This window comes from Erithacus rubecula, assembly GCF_903797595.1.
Source record: "Erithacus rubecula genome assembly, chromosome: 3".
Classification (NCBI taxonomy): Eukaryota; Metazoa; Chordata; class Aves; order Passeriformes; family Muscicapidae; genus Erithacus; species Erithacus rubecula.
The window spans coordinates 101,571,478-101,590,705 of record NC_136689.1 but is presented as its reverse complement, the minus strand read 5'-3'; the positions used below and the strand labels follow the sequence as shown (position 1 = coordinate 101,590,705).

Below are 19,228 nucleotides of genomic sequence, written 5' to 3'. Positions count from 1 at the left end.
ATACTAGTTTTGTACCTCATTATCCAAAAATAGCAGTTTAACATTATCTCCACAAACAATGTGTAAATATATATGTGAACACTACAGCATGTGTCTACACACAACTCTTCTGTACAGCATGACAGTGCATGGCAGAATCAAGTTGTATTCAAAACCTTATGAAAAAGCCAAAAGAAAAGGCTCCCAAAATCCAGACTCTCTGAAGACAAGCCCTGCCTCCATGATGCTGACACAGGGTTTCTGCAGCTGTAATACACAGACCTTTCACTTTTAATTAAGCAGATGCAATTTTTCTGTTGTTTCTGTCTCATATATAATTTGTACCCACAGGACAGATTCCCAAATGTAATATTTTGTGTATTTTGAAAAAAAAAAATTGAAATTTAAAACACTGGAGGGAATGTGAGATGTAGGGAAACAGCAGTTTTTAATTGGTTGATTTTAGGAAGAGTATTTGAAAATCTGAAGTACAAAATCTTGTCTCTTTCCAACAGAGCTAGAGTATTTCATCAAATTTATCTGCATTCAGCCAAGGTAAATGGCAGGTCAGGAGGCAATGGAAAAACAACTCTGCTTACCAAGAAGCCAAAACAATTTCCTTCATGGTAGAGCATGTGGCCATGAGAAGGGTATAAAAAACTGGAAACAAATACCAAGGTTTCTGCTCATGAATTAACCTGCTAATTTTTAAAATTCCTGATAAGCAATATTGCTGCCTAGACAACGGCTCATGGGACTGTGGAGGAAGCTATCTGGGTAATAATATAATCTCTTTCTGCTTTACAGCATATTTTATTTTCTACTTTGTTTGGAAGGAAAGTACTGGTCCAAGAAAACAGAGAGATCGATTTACAAAGCACTTTGGAGAAGTGCAAGCTTACTAGACTTTTCTGAGTAGGGCATGTTTTTCTCACCAAATCTTGAAATCTGTCTTAAAAATAAACATATTTCAATGTGTGCAGTTTCTTGGTTTCTCTTTTCATAAAGTCTCTCACCTGGGCTTGACCTGAAGTATGTGTGGCACCTACTGGGGTACAATTCCTTATGAGAAGGGAGAAGGAATGAAAACATTTCAAAATGATTATTAAAAATCAGAGATTTACTTCCATAAAATTCCTTCCAGGGGAAGGAAGGAAGGCAGGAAGGCAGGAAGGCAGGAAGGCAGGAAGGCAGGAAGGCAGGAAGGAAGGAAGGAAGGAAGGAAGGAAGGAAGGAAGGAAGGAAGGAAGGAAGGAAGGAAGGAAGGAAGGAAGGAAGGAAGGAAGGAAGGAAGGAAGGAAGGAAGGAAGGAAGGAAGGAAAGAGAAGCTTTTATTAAAATGGTTTTTCCATAGTACCCTGATGAAACACTGGCTGTGATCAGAGCTATAATGAGTATCTAGTCTTTAGTCAACTTAATTGTTACACATGCAGACTAGACCGCATTCAGTAAGGAAAACACTATCTAAAATCTGCTTTAAAAGTTATTTAACCAGAACAAATCATCTGGGAAAGTAAAAATATTTCTAACTGGAAAAATATTTCTCTATAGCTGAGCTAGGCCTGACAGCAAACCTTAATGAATTATTAGTACCTTTATTGTTTTCTTTGGCCCCTGTGCACTATATTTGTAAAAAAAGTCAGTAAAAAAAGAGAACAATTGTAAAAAGCAAATATTTTGTACAAAAATACAAAGTTTTAAAAGCTCTTAAAAGTATATTCCATATTATTGATAAGAGTTGGACTATATATATATATTTATATAAAATCTATATATTCGTGTATCTGTATAATTTTCCTACATTTGGGATTTTAGCAAATGAAGCAACTGTTTACACAGTTGCTTTGTATGTTTTTCTATATGAGTGACCAACAATCTTACTCAGATTGACAGAATGTCTTTTCTCTGAAGACACAAGCTGTTTATGGATGTGGTTACTGATTGGGAAGAAAATCTAAAACAGAATTAGTCCAACAGTATTTCCTGACGCTGAGGGTCGAAAGGCCTTAAATAATTGCAGGATGCTGGAGAAGAGTTACTGCTGAATTCCTTGATGCTTTTAAATCAGTTTTCAGTGCTTGCTTTTTTTCTGTTTTCATATTTTTTTCAATTTTGGAAGTCAGTGTTGCTCTTTCTCAGGATTTTCTTCTTCTTTACATAAATTTCCTTAATACGAAGGTATCTGTAAAGTCACAGCCTATTACACACCAAGAATTTGCCCTATAGTATGACAGAAAAAAAGAAAAACAAAGAGAAAAAAAAAATCTTGTAAAAAGCCTGTGAAGATTAAATTTCCAAAAAGAAAACTTACAGAGATCAAGGTACTTAAAAAATGTGAGCGGACTCATATTCAGATCCTGTAAGTCCTGGAGGAAAAATATTTGTAAATCTTGAAGTTTTCTTAAAATAACAAATGTATGTAGGAAAACCAGGTTAAATCATATTGTTACTTACAAATGGTCTTTCACTCTGGACATCCAAACAGAATTATACACACAAAGCTTGTTCAGCACTTAGTTTTGTCTTAGGGGACTGGTGGGATGTAATTTTGGCTCTAGCTGACATTTATGTCTGCCTTTACTGAAATTCATCCGACAAGTTTCCAACTGCAGGAGCCAGGCACCCTTGGCACAGCAATGTTTAAACAGGTTGTATGGAGGAGATAACATTTCAGGCAGAGCCCCACCATGAACACAAACACCAGCTTTGACCACGTTCTGCGATGATGGGGCCGGGCTCTAAGCAGCCATGGGAACCACCTGCCCTCTGCTCCTGCAGAAATGCCTGTGTCAACAGAAAGATATGTTTGCCCTGTGGCAAACACCTGGCTGACTGCTGGGCCACACTGGCAGTTTATGAGTCCTTCACTCCAGCTGCAACAGATGAGATGGTTATGGCCTACGGACCCAGCTTCTCAGTCCCATGGGACATCTCCTGGCAGTGATGGGAATTTTAGGAACTTCTTAGCAGTCGCCAAGTGCTTCCTATTGCACAACTTTCAAAACAAAGTCTTTTTGGTTTTTGAAGTCTGGTTCCTGACCCACCCTAAGGCTGGCTTTCCCCATTCTGTGGCCACTGACCCTTTAAAGACACCTTCCAGAGTGGGTAGGATCTGGAGCACGTACCAAATCATGCCCAAAATTTTAGGCATTTGTGAAGCCTACAGGAAATGGTCAAGATGCTGAGGATGCCATGGTTATACCCAGCTTCGAGGCTGCTTTTTCCAAGTGCAATAAATCCAGCACTTGCATCTGGATCTGAGTAGAAGTGCTCCACATGTGATTCCCACTCTTCCTCAACAAGGTACTGCTGTAGCATTTAGCCAAGATCTCACCTCTAGCTGTGGGACATTTACTATGGGCAAGATGAGATAATCAAACCAGGACCTTGCTTACCTTTGTCCATGTCTTTTTCACAAATGAAATTGTTAACATCTTCACAGTAGAAGTCATTCCAGAGCCCAGCATAGATCAACCCGGCACAATCTTCCCCTGGCCCGTGCCCGTGACTCCAGTTATCAGGCTGCCCAGTTTTCCAGTTTCTTTCCACAAAAAAGCAAGAGATATGATTGCACAACACAGCACACATGGCAGGTTTTCACCACGAAAAATTAACGAAAACATCATGAGATCTGTTCTGAACGGGAAATACACATTGAAACAAACAATACATGACTCTTGCTGAAAATGGAAAACAGATGTGTTACAGAGAAGGGAATCTATTCGGCCTCAGGCTGCCAAAACTCAGAGACCTAAATTTAGACCAATGAACTTTATTTTAGTTTCTGAGTGTACATGCACACACAGTGGGAGTGCTCCATGCTCCATGTGCATTGCTCCAAGCCTGCAAAACCTGCACACTGCATTCCCACTGGCAGATGGGACTGAGAAGAGCCCACAGGGCTCAGAGGTACTGCCAAGAGGGCAACAGCCTGCCCTTGTTCCCTGCAAAGGCACTCAGCCCTCTGACTGCACCAAAGGTGGGCAAATTGGAAGGAACAGCAAAGATCCATGTGTTTTAGAGACACGTGCACAGATGGGAAGGGAATTCTATTGAGTTTTAAGAAATGCACATAGTATATTTACACACATCTTTTGAGGTCATTAGCTTTGATGGCAAAATTGAACATAGCAAGTAAAAAACTCTGGCAGCAAGTGTTTCTTCATCCTGTTTTTGTTTAATGAGTGAGAAACACTTCCAAACTCAGGACTTAAAAGCTCCATTTTCCTGAAGAAACAGGTTGTTGAAGGGAGATTGTGATTGCTGGCTGACACAGTCCATGCTCAGCTAAAAAACATGCTTGCCTGACACAGTGTCAACCAGGCACCTGGGAGGACACACAGCTTTCCAGAAATAATGAAATACACCGAAAATCTGTAATCAACAGCTCTGAGGTTACGACAGAGCACCTAAAACCCCAGTATAGTGGAAATCTACTAAAAGCAGTGCCTTAAGTAGGCTCGGTCACAGTTCTGCCATAAAGAGAAAGAAAAATGGAAACGGGAAAAGAGAGAAAGGGGAAAATATTACGGCTCCTTTCAAATTAATCTGACTTTTCCCATGTTTTTCATCTAAATGAACAGCAATGAGATCACAGCTAATCATTTCATAACATCTGACTGACTATGTAGCCTGTTTTTCTGAAGCACAGCATGTTCATATCTATAAACTCTTTAGTCTACTCCTCAGTATTGAAAATTTGGGTGGTTGCAATCTGTTCCATTTAGGACAAATTAGGTGTAGCCCTAGGATTCCTGGAAAGCTGCCAATTCAGTTCTCAGCTGGCCAAAGTATAGACGCCCTAATTTCATGCATTTTCCTTATGTTGAATGCTTTCCACTTGGATTTGGGCTTTATCTAAAGACTGGTCATTTTTTATCAGAATGAGTACTCTATTTATAGCCAGTTGTAATGCAAATAAGGAAAACTCAAACCAAAACAGTAAAACTGTGCTGTCCATCTAAATGTCGTAATAAAAGTCAGAAGAAAAAATTTTGGCAAAAAACACTGTGCTGCGTAGTTATGTGATTCTTTCATTCAACATTCAGTTTTCTTCCTGGCAAGGAAAGGAATTCTTGTGCATGGAGAAGGCAGAGAGAAAGAACCCTCAGTAACAAATTGAATTATTGGCATCTATAACTATCTGGATTCATTAGATAATTTCTAGATGCTGCTTTTAGAAGTGTCAGCTAGAGTGGTAGCATTGCTTTTTATTTACGTACGTGTAAACTGGCAAGGATCCATCCAACCATCTCCATTCGTTTTCCTTCTCTGAATCTGTTAGTCCAATCCAGAAGCTGCCTTTCCCAAAAATCTGCCTTTTTATCCATTGCTGTGAAAGAAAGATCTTAGTCCATAACAAGGACAAGGGTCTTTGGAGCCAATAAACTACACTGGTTTCATAAACCTCTTGTTACCAGAACAGGGAGAGCCAGAGAAATTTTTCTAAGGTGAAGATATGTTTCAGGAGTTGGCCTTGGGACCCCTTTCCCAGACTAGAATCCCTTTCAGTGTTTGCAACAGAGCAGAGATAGCTAGGCATGAAAATTAGGTTGACATAAAGTCACAGCTAATATCTTATAGATACAAATTGAAAAAACCCCAAAGAGTAAGGAATTGTATCTTGGCATCCCCACTGCCATGTTGAATAGTATTAAAAATAGAGTTAGAATAAAGATACTTTTGGGTCATACTAGTCCTAGGCTATTGTATTAAACCAGATAATTTAAAATTAAATTATATTCACTGCTGCAAAAAATATTTTGATTGTACATAAGGCATAATGGATTCCATCTTTAAAGGTTCAAAGTTCCTACAATTCTCACCAGGTTTTCTGACTGCTCTGTCCCAACCACCTTCAGGGTCAGTATCAGTTCTGCTCAGACTACCCTTCTGCACAGGGAGAAGCTGCTGATCATGCAGAGGGTGGACACAATTCTAATGAGTCAATAAATGTGCTTACTTCTACTACATGAATTCATGGTGCTCTCAGCTTCCCACTATCTTGCCGTTTCTACGTGTTAAACAACTTCAAACTCCCTCCTTGAAAAAGAGCAAGAGAAGGCAATTACCTGCTCCTCTTTGTTGTTGATGATAACCAAGCGTGATGCTCTCTCTTCACAGAACAATTTTGCCTCTTCAAAAATTTCTCTTTCAATCGAAAAGTAGTAGCACTTTTCCGTGTAGTTCTTCCAGTGGGGAGAACAACCTGTGATGTGAATTTTTTTGTGTCAAGCCTGTTATTGGTGACTCAAGGGAGCAGTAATAGGGCCAGTAATAAATGGAGGAACCCAAACTAGAGCATGCAGTGTGTTGGTGGCTTACCATTAGCCTCGGGTACGGGCGTAGGTTCACTCTGCAGTGCCATTGGCATCCCTGGACCTGGTGGCCCCGGCGGGCCAGGTGGGCCCTTCGGACCAGGCAGCCCAGGGACTCCAGGCAGTCCAGTCATTCCTCGTGGTCCTGGCAACCCCGGGCTTCCCACTGTTCCTTGCAGGCCTTGGAACCCTGGTGGGCCTTGAGGCCCTGGCGGACCATCCTTGCCTGGTGGTCCTGGTGGCCCTGGGTCTCCATTTGGTCCAGGCAGACCTGTCTTGCCAGGAGAACCTCTCTGACCTTTGGAGCCAGGCGATCCTCTTGAACCTTTCCCTCCTTTTTCTCCTGGTGGCCCGGCTGGCCCAGGTGGGCCCTTCTCACCCGCAGGTCCTGGTGGTCCAGGCTCTCCTCTGTCTCCTTTTTGTCCTTTTAGGCCAGCGGGGCCAAGAGGACCTTGAGGGCCTCTGTCACCTTTGGGTCCCCTTGGACCAGGAGGGCCTGAAACAATGTAAGCATGCAAAGTGGGGATATGCACAGAAAACAAAACAAAAAGCACATGTGGGGTGGGCTTAACACATCTCAGACCAGCACCATTGGTGTTTAACAACACAGAGACAGGGCTAACAGCTGTTCTCATCAGTGCTTGTAATAGTGCAGCTGCTTTCCAGGCCCTGTATATACTGCTGTTCTTTCCTTGACCTCCACAAAGCACAGGATACAGAGAACACTCTGATACACCCAGTCATGTGAACTGGACAGTGACACTGTGCCCCAGGTGACCAGCCAAGGTGCCAGTCCCTGCAAAACTCTGTGCCCTACTCTATATGAATTTATACATTTGTCCTGTGTGTTGGTGGTTCCCTCACTCTGCCATGCTCCTTTCTCTTTCTACTCTCATCTCTCTGCTCTTAGACCCAGGGCTTTTCCTCCTGATCCTGCTTGTTGGTCTGTCAATAACAGGGTGTCCAACAGAGACAAAATGATGGCTAGTGAGCAAAAGGCCAACTGTGGGGAAGAGCAGAAGCTGCAAATGGGCCAGCTCTACTGGGACAGGGAACAATAACCCACGACAGGAAATGGCAATACTATGACAGCAATAAACAACAAAACAAGTTGGGATTCTGCACATGGATGAGCAAATCCCTTGTCAATACCTTCCCACCCCCATCACCAATCTACATAACTCAAACTCCTCCAGAGATAGATTTCCAAGCTGGAATCATTTAGGCCTGGTTGAAACGAGAACGGTTAAGGTTACTGACATGTAATCTTGGGCTTTAACACAGCCTTAGTTTATTTGGAACAATGGATTTATATTTGTGATTAGAGTTTTGTGCTGGTTCACATCTGATTGGAAATATGAGTGCTCTTTTCATTTGGGATAACATTTGGCTGGGAGAAACCTCCTAAACCTGATGCTATTTATTTCTGGAGAAAATAAAGTATCCCAGGATTAAAAACTAAGCAAAGTAGGATGTTTTCTGGCAGACTAACAACTGGCTTAAAGTGAAATAGCAACTTGTTTTTCAGCAAGGGCGGACCTTTCTGGGAATAGTCCAACATATATTTTTTAGCCATTTCCTCTTTACTGGGGATTGGTTTCTTGAGGTTCCACACCTTCACTCGCTTATTTTAGAAACTAAATCAAAAGCAGATCCAGTCACTCAGTCAGACAGAATAAAATTTTGCTAAGTCAGAACCTTCTTTCGTAACATCTCCATTTTATCTATGTAAAAAAGGCATAGAAAAATTAGTATAGAAAGTTCAAGCTACACATACATTGCCAAAGTTTAGATAATGGAAAACCCCAGGACTCTGTACCAGTGTGAACTTCCACAGAACTAAAAAAGTTATGCAAGCAGGAATTCAGCACACACACATCTTTAGGGAAGCTGCATACCTTGTAGAATAGTGAAGTTCTTGATGAGCTGGCCATGTTTGGAATCCACCAGCTTCATTTCTTCCATGATTACTGACAAATTGGCAACTTCAACATCTAACCTTGATCTCATCAAATCTTGTTGCACCTTGAGAGATGCAGAGTCTATGCGAATATTGGCTAGCGTGCTGTTCATAAAAATCAGCTCGTCTGAGTGTTTACTTAAGGTGTCCGTGCAAGTTGTCCTGACCTCATTGAGATTGCTCGTCAGTGTCCGTAGGTGATGAGCAGTGTAGCTGATATTGCTGATGATATTGACTATATCAGTTTCAAAGACCTGGAATCTTTCTTCTAGATGGCTGAATTTGGCAGCAGTTCTGTTTTCATCTCCTTTATGCTGTTCCTGGAGATCCTTTAGACTTTGTTCGTTGGCTTGGGCAATGGTGGTGATGTTCTCCATTTGCCCACTGAAGGAGTTGAGCTGATTGTTCATGTCTTCAAGTGTATCATTGTTGGCTTTTGCCATTGCTGAGTTGTTGGCAGCCAAAGCCTGTAAATTGTGTACTTTCTCCTTAAGCCAGTCAGTGTCCTTCCGGGCCTGAAGGATAACCTGCTGCAGATTTTGGAAGTCATTCCTGATTCTTAGAATAGCCGAGCTTGTATCTTCCATTGACTTCTGTAAGTCACTGATAAGATTTCTTTGCTGTATTTGAGTCAGGTTTAAGTTGTTCAGGCTCATGATGATCACATTATGAGAATGCTCTTGGCTTTGAAGGTTTGTTTGTATATTACTTGTGTCTTGTTGAAGATTGTTGATATACCCAGTATATGCCTGAAGAGTCTTATTGACACTGATGATCATGAAAGAGTTACTATCTAAGGCACTTTTCATTTGATTCTGTCTATCATCTAATACATTTCCAGACTCTTGCAGCTTCTCCAGTGTATCTTTGTTTCTGGTAGTTTTCTCTGCAATGTCATGAAGTTGCTGACGAAGAGCCAGAATGTCAGATCTGAAGCTGGACAGCTCAGTGTTAGTATTCAAGGCTTTTTGTCCAGCTTGATCATCTGTTGTACAGGAAAAAAAAAAAAAAAAACAAAGGAAAGGCTTTATGGCTTTTTTTAAAACACCATATAAAACAGCACAGTGTATTTTAAGACCAGTCGGGTTGTCAAACTGCTCAGAAGAATTTTGATACTATCTTTTCCAGAAAAGAGAAACAACTAAGTAAAGTTCTGCCTCTAGACCAAGAAAAAAGCAAAGAAGAATTGATGAAGACCTTGTGTCTCGCTGAGGAGAGCAAAATGGTTATTCTGTCATCACAAATGGGAAAAACTATGGTTAGAAAGTGATGAGTACATGCAGTCCAGTAATGCTGTGTTCTGAATGAAAACTGAATGGGAAACAGAATTCAAAGCATTAAACAGGTATCAGCAAGTGTAGGTTTTGAAGTTAAAACTGGATTTTACTGAAAGCTCAGAAGTTTATCTCTTCGTGTTTTCTTCTTTCTTTTCATTGCAGACAGAATACCTTGATTGTGATTTAGTACACATAGTTCCAATATTTAAAATCTTGGGGTTAGTTTTAAGTAAGTTCGCATACTTATTTTAAAGCAATCAGGGTTAGAGACAAAAGCTTTGCCAGTAGGTTACTTCAGATATGTCAGGATAAGATATATTTCTGGTTTTCTCTCTAATACATTACTATTGCTTTTAATGACATTTATTTTGCCATTATTGTTTCCTCATGTTCTAAGTTTGAGGAAGGCAAAACCTTTAATATTTGAGGAACACCTCTGCTTGTGCTTACATTGCCCTATGGAATACTTCAAGAAGCTAGTCCAAGTATGATAAAGCATTTGAGATTGCACAGCCTATCATCCAGGACATAGAAACCAAGGAAATAAGCAGTCAACACTTGATTTCAGAGAAGACTCCCTTGTGTGACCTCAATCACTTCACTATCCTGCTCACAGTCCATATATTTTTGTCCTCATCTAAGTGTAGCTATATTTATGAATTAGACAGTCTGAAGTCCATAATTTCAGATGATGCCAAGAGAGAGCAGTATGGTTTTCGTAAATTACAGTGAATACAGCTGTGTATGGTGCTTTTGTCTGGTGTGATTGAATGAGTCATGATGGCAAATGTCAAATGATGGCTTGTGAGACTTCAGCCTGAAGTGTTTATGGCGTCTTTTGCAGACAGACATCTTCCTGAGCACAGCTCCTCTCCCTGCCACTTCTCTCACTCCCAGATCCTCTCAGCTCTGACTCTGTGTTTACCTCTTGGCTATAGCTCAAATTATACTGTGTTCCTCACACAGCTCTGACAACTGCCAGGTCCACATACAACTAATCCCTGAAGGTCTGTCTTTCATTCACCACATGCTTTTATGCTTCTGGCCCTACAGAACTTCTCTATTTTTATGTCCCCTACTCAAACTGCTACAGAACTTTCCTAACTTCCTCCATGGCAAGTCCACTTAAGTGGGAACTTATGATCCTGAGCATCTCGCTGACCATCCATCCAGCAGAGTGTAAAAATGCATGGGCAGGAAAGAAGCAAAGGTGCTCTAAGTCATGAAAATTTAATCAGCATAATATAATAACCCAAATGGAATCCAAAAGTTTGCATGAGCTTTAAAAATGCAACATTTACTTCTGTGTCAGTAAAAGAACATGTCACTGAATTACCTCACATCTTCAGACTAAATGCAATGTGCAAATAGTTTAGAAGTCAGCTCCTTTTTGAGGGAAAAAGGTTGTAAAAATTTATAATCAAGCTGCCAGCAAGGAAGTTTTCCTAGAAATACATGTCTCAATATATGGTTTACAAAACTAGAAAAAATTTATTTCAAGAATCACATCTATATATGTGCAGATTAATACTTCTACAATAAAAAACTATATGTTTATGTATAAGGAGAAAAGTAAAAATGTACACTTAAAAAGTTATTTTTTCACATCTTCCTGAAAATTGAGAACTTTGATAACACTTGGGAGACCCAAACAGATAACAATCTATATCCTTTATTCCCATAGATGATCAATAAACAATTTATGGAAGTAATACATTTGCCTCAAACATAAGAATTTTGAATTGCTAATTATTTGTGTACCTCATAAGATGGCCTTCAGTTTTGAATCCTAATTGCTAAAACAGCACCAAGATGACTGGGTGAAAAGTGCTCATTTTATGTAGAATCTTTCATGCTGTAGAACAGCTTCTGCTATGTTTTACATCCCTGCCTCAGAGAAGATTTTGTCCTGAGGACAACATTTAAGTGTCTGTTTATTAAAGTATAAATGCTTTCAGAGTGACTTCAGTGAGAACTATAAATTTTGAAGTATTCTTAAAATGCTCTTCTAAGTAGAGCTTATCTGTACTAGTTTTAAGTACTTTCCCAAGTACTTGAGTAACTGGAATGGAAGTGCTCTATCTTGTCATAGTCAGAGATTTTTCAGACAAATTTCCTGCCTCAATCTGCCAGGAGAACACCCCAGGTCCATAGCACAAAGGGGATTTGCTTGTGTGTAGATTACCTAATTTCTTCAGATCACTCTCCACTTCTGTGAGCTTTTCTGTGTATCTTCTGTGGGATGTTTCCAGGCCACCTGTCACATTGTCCATTTTTTCTACAACTAGGGAAGAGAGAACAGTATGTTATGGAAAGCAGAAGAGGGAAATTATGAAAAAAAGACTAGTAAACAATCAAGCAAACAAAATCCCATATCACTGACACCAAACAGTAAAAAAGAAAACACCTTAAAATTGTCTTGCTTGCCATTGCACTCTGCTGTTGCTCTGTGAAATGTTGGAAGGATGAGCTCCTATCTGCTGGTGTACCCCAAATTCTTCTACTTCTTCAGTCTGCCAGAAGTCCCTAAACACTTTTTTTTTTTTCTCCCATGAGCAATCTTTCTTCTGAATGAGGAAATCCCTCTTTGTGGGTTTTCCTCACAAAGTCTTTTCTTTTAACAATATTTCCATGCTTCAAGCACAGTGCTGTGTGGCAAAGGAAAACTGATTGCTAAAGGCTTAGATGTGTGAAAGAAGACTTCCATTAATTTTCCTATGAGCTGTTTCGCCTTAAAAAACCTTTTCTTTTTTTTATGCCTCTTCATCATTAGAAGTTGTCACCTGGATAGCAAACTTAGGACCGAGATAGTAACTACTAAACATTTCAGGGGGTTTAAACATATTGATAATGGTACAGATCACTCAAAACAGTCTTGAAATTATTCTGCCTCATTAAGATTGAAAGGATGGTCATTCAGGAAGTGCAGATTTATGACTCATGTGTCCTTTATTTTGTAATGCCTGAGTACTTTTCTTGTCACTGAGGCATTCAATTATTTGATGAAATTAATAGGGGAATGGAAAAAGCTGAGCAACAAACCAACAGCCTGGGTGGCTTCCAGTGGCAAAAATGTGAAATGTTTGCAAGGTTAGAGGTAGCCTACAGCTTTCACACCAAACTTTGTCTAATAGCCTTTTGTATTCAAGCCACAACTAGGGGTAGAAATTGCTTCTCATCATGAGATTATTTAGTCCTTTTGCTACACTGGGAGCAGAATGGGTCTGTAACAACCCTGGGAGAGGCTACATGAGTTATTGTGCCAGCTCCAGCTTTCAAACAGAAGAAATAAAGTTTTTCCCATGTTCTGAGGCTCTGTAAACCTGTGTGGGGTAGGAGTGTCCCTGACTCTTTCTGTCTGTGAAATGATCTGCAGCTAGGAAAGAGTCTCTTAAAAATTTTTACTATGTAAAGATTTGGGTTTTCACAAGAAGTGAAAATGTAGGGATCTTTTGCTGCTCATGAGTGATCACATGAATCTGAGACCTTTAAAGGGTAGTCTGTGCTCCTTCTTTATTAACTTCTGCATTTGTTTTTCTGATTCTGGGTACCACAGTTATGTAGAAAGCTTTTGCTCCTTCCCCAAAACCAACTTGAGAAAAACAGACCAAGACTATCTGATGCAACAGCACTGAGGAGTTAAAACAGAGAAAAAGTCTCAGGGTCACCCTGTGGTGAATTACCTGCCTGCTCCTTTCCAGGCTGCTAACAAGCCAGCAAAAAAGAGACACTGTGTGTGCAGTCAGAGTGTGGCTTTCTGTACTTGAGATGATGACAGATGGCTTGCTAAACACCAGACCCAGGCTACAATAATGGCTTTGCTTTTTCAGAGGGACAGTTGCTCAATATCTTCTGCTTTAGAAAGCCTTTTTCTCCCCATTATAGCACTAATTTTTCAGTGGTTCTTCTGCCCATTAAGCTTGTCAAAATGCTATATGCCATCTTTCTTAAATGAAGCCAGAGCTGATTCTCTGTTTGTCCTGCCCTACTGTCTTGCAGGCAGGAGCCCAGATCAGCAAAGGTCTTTCAGCTACTTTTGACACTCCACTGATGCATGTATACACTTCTGCATCACATACAGTGAGAGTGAGGACTTGGATTTTCATTCTGTCTCTAGACGGCTCCTTGTTCAGTCTGTGGTGTTCTCCTTTGTCTGTAGATCATCACTACCAGGGTATGGCTCACTCCAGGCACTTAGAGGGACCTTATGAAATCATCTGAATTTAAAAAGCAGGCCTAATTCAAGTGTTTCTACTGAACCTGTGCCTTGACTAGCAATGTCACATGTCACTATGGCTCTTGTTAATTCAGATTTAGTGTAATATTCAACTGTTTTCCCCAGTTACACAACACACTTGGAGTGGGCAAATGAATATTCATTATCAGTAATTAAATGAAAAATGTAATTTCTTCCTTTTGCTGTCCAAATGAATGACAGTTTGTACTTCAGATCTGAAGTTTGTAAAACTAAACTACCATATAACAAATATGTTTTCATGGTTGAATGAAATCTAATGCTGGAAGCTTGAGTTAAAATATAACCCTGAAGAGTCCAAAGCAAATGAAAACAGTAGTAATCCTATCAATGAGCAGTTATCTGGCAGTTAAATGAGACTGAACAGAAGTAATTATACAACAGCACATGGTATTTTCATTCTTCAAAGTGAAAAAACCCCAAACCACCCAACTCTAGCAGCAGAAACATAGGAGGTCTCTGCAAACGTGACTGCAGGGTTAGCTCAAGGGCTAAGCTGCCATCCCATAGATAAACCATTGCATGTATTTGCTTTATACTGGGGTGGGATCTTAGCCTCAAATAATCCATGGGTTTGAGGAACTTGATCCCCAGCCCAAACTCCTTCCCAAAGCAAGTGGTAGCTTATTTGCTTTTCTTGCTATTGCCCTGCAAATGGAAAGGATGATTTTGGGAGAGAATGAGTAGTGAGAGGCCAATGCTGGGTTTTGTTGCTCTTGATGTTAAAAGAGGTCAAATGGACTGATTGTCCTGGTATTTGGAATGTCTTTCCTTTCTTGGTAGCAGCACAATCTCTGGATGGAGCCTTCAGTGGCAGGTGAGCATGTGGAACACTCTCAGAAGTGAAAGTCAGACTCTAGTGAGTGCTCCAGACTTGAACAGCCATTTTCCACTTTCTCCAGAAAAAGGCAATCAGGCAGATCAGCTGTAGTATCCCACACAAAAGGCCATTCTGCTGCTCCCAACAATCTGCCTGCTCTTAAAAAGGCAGAGCTGTGTATGTATTAATTTGTTTTGGTTAACTTTCACCTTAATTCAGAGCTTGGTCTCTCTGCATTGCCATCTCATTTTCTGACAAAATCACAGTAGAAAATGTGGAAGATCCTCTTAAGGAAGCCAAAATTTCAAGTAGTTGTTGACCAAAACAGTGAGGACTGTCTGCATCAGAGCCACTATGACAAAATGTGCCATCTCACCATGATATGTTGGCCCAGGGAATGGCAGGCAAACTATGTTTGGGAGACAGATAAAAGAAGTAAATGAAAGTCATGGTGGGCATTACTCGAGAAACTTAAAAACAAGGACTGACTAGAGAATAAAAACTACCAGAAATTCAAGCTACAATCATTCCCTTACTGGGATGAGTGACAGGAAGATCATTCATCTTCAATAGACCAATCTGACACTGGCTGGTGCCAGAAAAATTATAACTTTGTATTTTTAATTTAATTTAATAAAGTCTGTGCAAAAGTTAAAGATTGCTTTTTTAGTGTTTTAAACAATAATTTGTCTTCTCAAAGCAAAAGAATACTAAACTTGCCTCGTTATTCCTTCATGTTTGGTTTCCTTGTTATTCATTCATGTTTTGGTTTCAGGTTTCTTCAACATACTACGTAATTTTTACCACTAGTTTGGAGGTTTGTTCTGTGTTGACTTTGCCTCCCATTGAGTTACTTCTTTGCTTGCCATATTTAATCCACTGATTAGTAGTTTTAACGTTTTAAATCACAAAGGATATTTAAATGCAATGTAGGAAATGAAAGTTTTAAAAGTAGTTTTGGGCTTTATAAACATAAGTGTGGGAGGCAAATTTAATGGAAACTTAGCTAAGAGACTGAAAGAATCCCTGATGCCAGCAGAATTCCTTCTTTCAGTGTAATATTGCAGTAAAAAGGACAAGCCAAATTCTGATACAGAGAGGAAAGTTCAAGAACTCTGTACTTGTATTCTGAGTTTTGTTCTTCCTTTAAGGCCTAATCCCTTCTCAACAATCAAAAATTGCAGTGATTAATTTGAATATGTATTGTCAGCTGGGGTTTTATCTAACTTATATTTTCTCTCTAAATTAGCACGTGGGTACCCTGAAGACAAAGCTCCTAAACTGCAGGTACACAGAGCAGAATTAATACCTGATATATGACCATTTGCTGCTTGCTGTTACAGAAGGAATAATTGAATTCAGTACTTGAAATACTTGCATTTTGTCTCTTTGCCTCTTTTCCTTGGCATTCAAATGTTGCAGACACCAAGCTGGTGAGCAGTGGAGCAGTGGTCACCAAAATGTCTTAGGGTCTGCAAGCAAGGTATGCATTATCCACCTTGCTACAGTACTTTTTACATTTATTTGTGGATAAGGGAATTCTTTTCCTGGATAGCTGTGTTTTGCTGGTGCTATGACAGAAAGACTCATCCCTGGTGAGTGACTCCTCATTAAAGAAAGAAGTTCACAAATGTGTGAAGCAAAGCCTTCTTTGTTGAGCCTCAAGAAGAGAGCAAAGCCTGGGGAAAAGCTGGTGCTAAGGGCACCCACAGAGAAGATCAAAATGAGGAAGACAAATTCCTTCTCCCAAAGTTTTCTGGGCAGTTTCCATTTGCCAAAGCAAGATAAAGAGCAGTAGTCTCCAATTTGATACTCTGCAACTGATGCTGAGTGAGGGCTGGGTCCTCTGGGAAGCCCCAGAACTGGCAGCCTTATGTAAAACTCTTGAAGGAAATTCTGCTAGTGGCTGGGTTAAGTTTGGGAAGATCCCATTCTCACCTGATGTAAGCAGATCTCTGCAGATTTATATCTGCAAAAGCCCCCCCCTCCCCATCCATGTGACCAAATGATCTTATATTTATAGATCAAGAATAAGTTTTTTAATCCTGGAAATGTTTTTGTTCCTCAAAATCTGACTTCCAGAGGCCAGTTACTTCAGGAGATGTATTCACATAGATATACTGCATTTTTTTTCATGTTTGATGTAAATTTGCCACCTTCTGTCTGCTTTATCATGAAACAGGATTACCTAAGTCTCTCTATCTGTTCCTCACATTCTCTCTTTTCCCTGGACAAATCTTTCATCTAAACCAAATAGTTTTAATTTTCTCCCTCTCAAAATTGTGCCAAATCCTCTTAAATAATTATTTATCCTTTCTATTTCGACAATTTCCTTTTCTTTCCCTGGCAAAGGACCAGAGGTGATGTCAGCTCTGCTATGAGTGCAGCTGTTGGCAGCACAGGACACACTGCATGCTAATCACATGAATATTTACCCAGCTCCTTGGAAGGGTTCTGAAGCTACTCTCAGAGCTACTCAGACAGGTAGTTTAGAGCTAGTTTGGTTTTCTCTGCAACAAACTATGATGCCCTGTTATAATGCTCACAATGATGTTGTTCACCTTCCTTTTCATACCAGAAATTCACATCTTATTTTTTTAACTTATTATAACTGTAACTGCATAATAAGCAGGTATCTACATAAAAAATTCTATGAATGCCTAAATGGCTACAGTTAATTAGTGCTAAGGATTTATGGGAATTTTAAGCCATGTTTCCCAATGTACCCAACCAATGACTTGCACTAATGAAATTCTCTCCATTACTGGGTTGCTCAACTACCAGAATCATTGAAATTACTGTTAAAAGCATCTGTTTTTGTTCATTACAATTATTGTGGATAATCATACACTGGCACCTCCTGCTTTAATTTTTCTCCTTCCAGATGTTTTAAAATAATATTTATACTACATTTTATTCCTGTGATAAATATTAATTAATATTAATTAAATAGTAAGATATACCTGGCTGTTGCATAAGTTACACAGCTTTGTGCCTTCCAGTACTCCTTCTTGGTGGAGGAATGATAATTCTGTTTTAACTTGCCTTTCAAATGTCTAATCTAGTTTCAAAATTTCATAGTTATTTTAAAGTGAAATTCTAAAGTCGCTGTTTGTTGTTATGTTGACAAAAAGTCAACATTGCTCAAATACTGATATCTAAGCTAAAATGAGAAAAATTGCCTGGCTAGCTAGTAAGTGACAATGCAGAGAGTCATCTGAAAGTGAAATGTTGGTCTCAATGCATACATACCTTTGTATCCCAGAATGGCTACTGTGATTGTTAACAGGGCACATAAAATGTATAATAAAATGATGGAGAACTTCAGTGCCCAGTTATTTTTACACTTGGTACATTGGCTCCCCTCCTGAATACCTGCAACAGAAGATTTAAAGAAATTTTAAACAATGGCAAAGAACACGTTGCTGGGTTTTTCTCCCCATTTCCTTTCCTCTGTTTTCTAAAGAGCAAATTATTTATCTAAGCAGATGATATTTGCCTATGTTGCAAGGATAAGACACCATGATGGTTAAACATCTGCTCAGTGAAACACTCACTTTGGGATTTTAGCATGTGTAAGAGAAGTAAGTTCTGCTTCACTGGAAAACCTGTGGCTTTCCTGAGAGGTGGCTATTTTCTGATTGTGCTAACAGGACTATGGTGAACTTTGGAAATAAAACCTTTATTAGCATGTCCTCTGTCAGGCATCACACTGCAGCAGCTCTTTCTTAGCATTTGGTATCCCTCTGGGGGCAATAGGAAACAACAAATGTTCTGGCAGAAGAAAGCCACAGAAATAAAAGGGCATTGTGAAAACCTGGTAGGAGTAGTTCTGCTCTGTAACAATCATCACAGATAGTTACCATGCAAACACTATCTTTCCACAACAAGAGAGACTTTTTCATATTTTTGGGGGATTTTGGAGGACTATTTCACAGAAAAGAAGGGGTGCTTTACTGATGCAGCCATCCATTCATACACAGAAAAAAAATGCTGGTGAATTTCTCTTTGTGGACAAGCTTAAGGGAAACAGCCTCAAATTGATGAAAGAAAACAGAGCTTTACTGTTCTATATTTAAACATTTTTGCAGAACACCTTGATATCTTTGAGTCTACTAGGAAAACAATTTTCCTCTTTTGTATTCCTTGGGAATAGCTCAAGGGCATGGGAAGCATGGATTATTAATTAGAAGCACAAATGTGTAAAAACCTGAAAACTGGACTGATGTGCTGGAAGAAATAGGCAGGATTTATCCATCCTTCCAACGTGTGTTAAGCAGGCCAGGATTAATGGAACTTTCTGTGTGTGTCAGAAAATGCATTTCTTTGATATTTCCCTCTATTTGTGTACTGTTAGGGGAGTCCCACAGGAAAACTTTAAGCTCTAATAAATTCTATGTACCAGATTACTTAACTAATCAAAACTTGCTCTGTAGCTTTTTATGAGTAACTTATATTTCTCCTGAGGCCTAATGCACAGATGATTTTACTTTTCCAAACACATGACCTTCTGCAGAGTGGTTTTTTATTTTTCATTTTTTTTTAAGAGAAAAGGACAGGCCACTTCCCCTGGGTTCAAGGAGGATGAGGTGACCAACATAATAGGTTAAGTCAACTGCA

General features: G+C 39.6%; 1 protein-coding gene across 1 annotated transcript in view; it reads right to left on the bottom strand.

Annotated features, from left to right (window-relative positions):
• Positions 1-2,029: 2,029 nt before the first annotated feature.
• COLEC12 (collectin subfamily member 12) overlaps positions 2,030-19,228 on the bottom strand; it is a 91,496-nt gene continuing 74,297 nt past the window's right edge. The window contains exons 3-10 of the mRNA XM_079301251.1: positions 17,861-17,983; positions 11,719-11,817; positions 8,195-9,241; positions 6,304-6,792; positions 6,051-6,187; positions 5,202-5,311; positions 3,375-3,520; positions 2,030-2,199 (exon numbers count right to left, since the gene is read on the bottom strand). Of these exons, the coding sequence (XP_079157377.1) occupies positions 2,180-2,199; positions 3,375-3,520; positions 5,202-5,311; positions 6,051-6,187; positions 6,304-6,792; positions 8,195-9,241; positions 11,719-11,817; positions 17,861-17,983 (2,171 nt within the window). The 3' untranslated portion in view covers positions 2,030-2,179. The remainder of the gene's footprint in view (positions 2,200-3,374; positions 3,521-5,201; positions 5,312-6,050; positions 6,188-6,303; positions 6,793-8,194; positions 9,242-11,718; positions 11,818-17,860; positions 17,984-19,228) is intronic.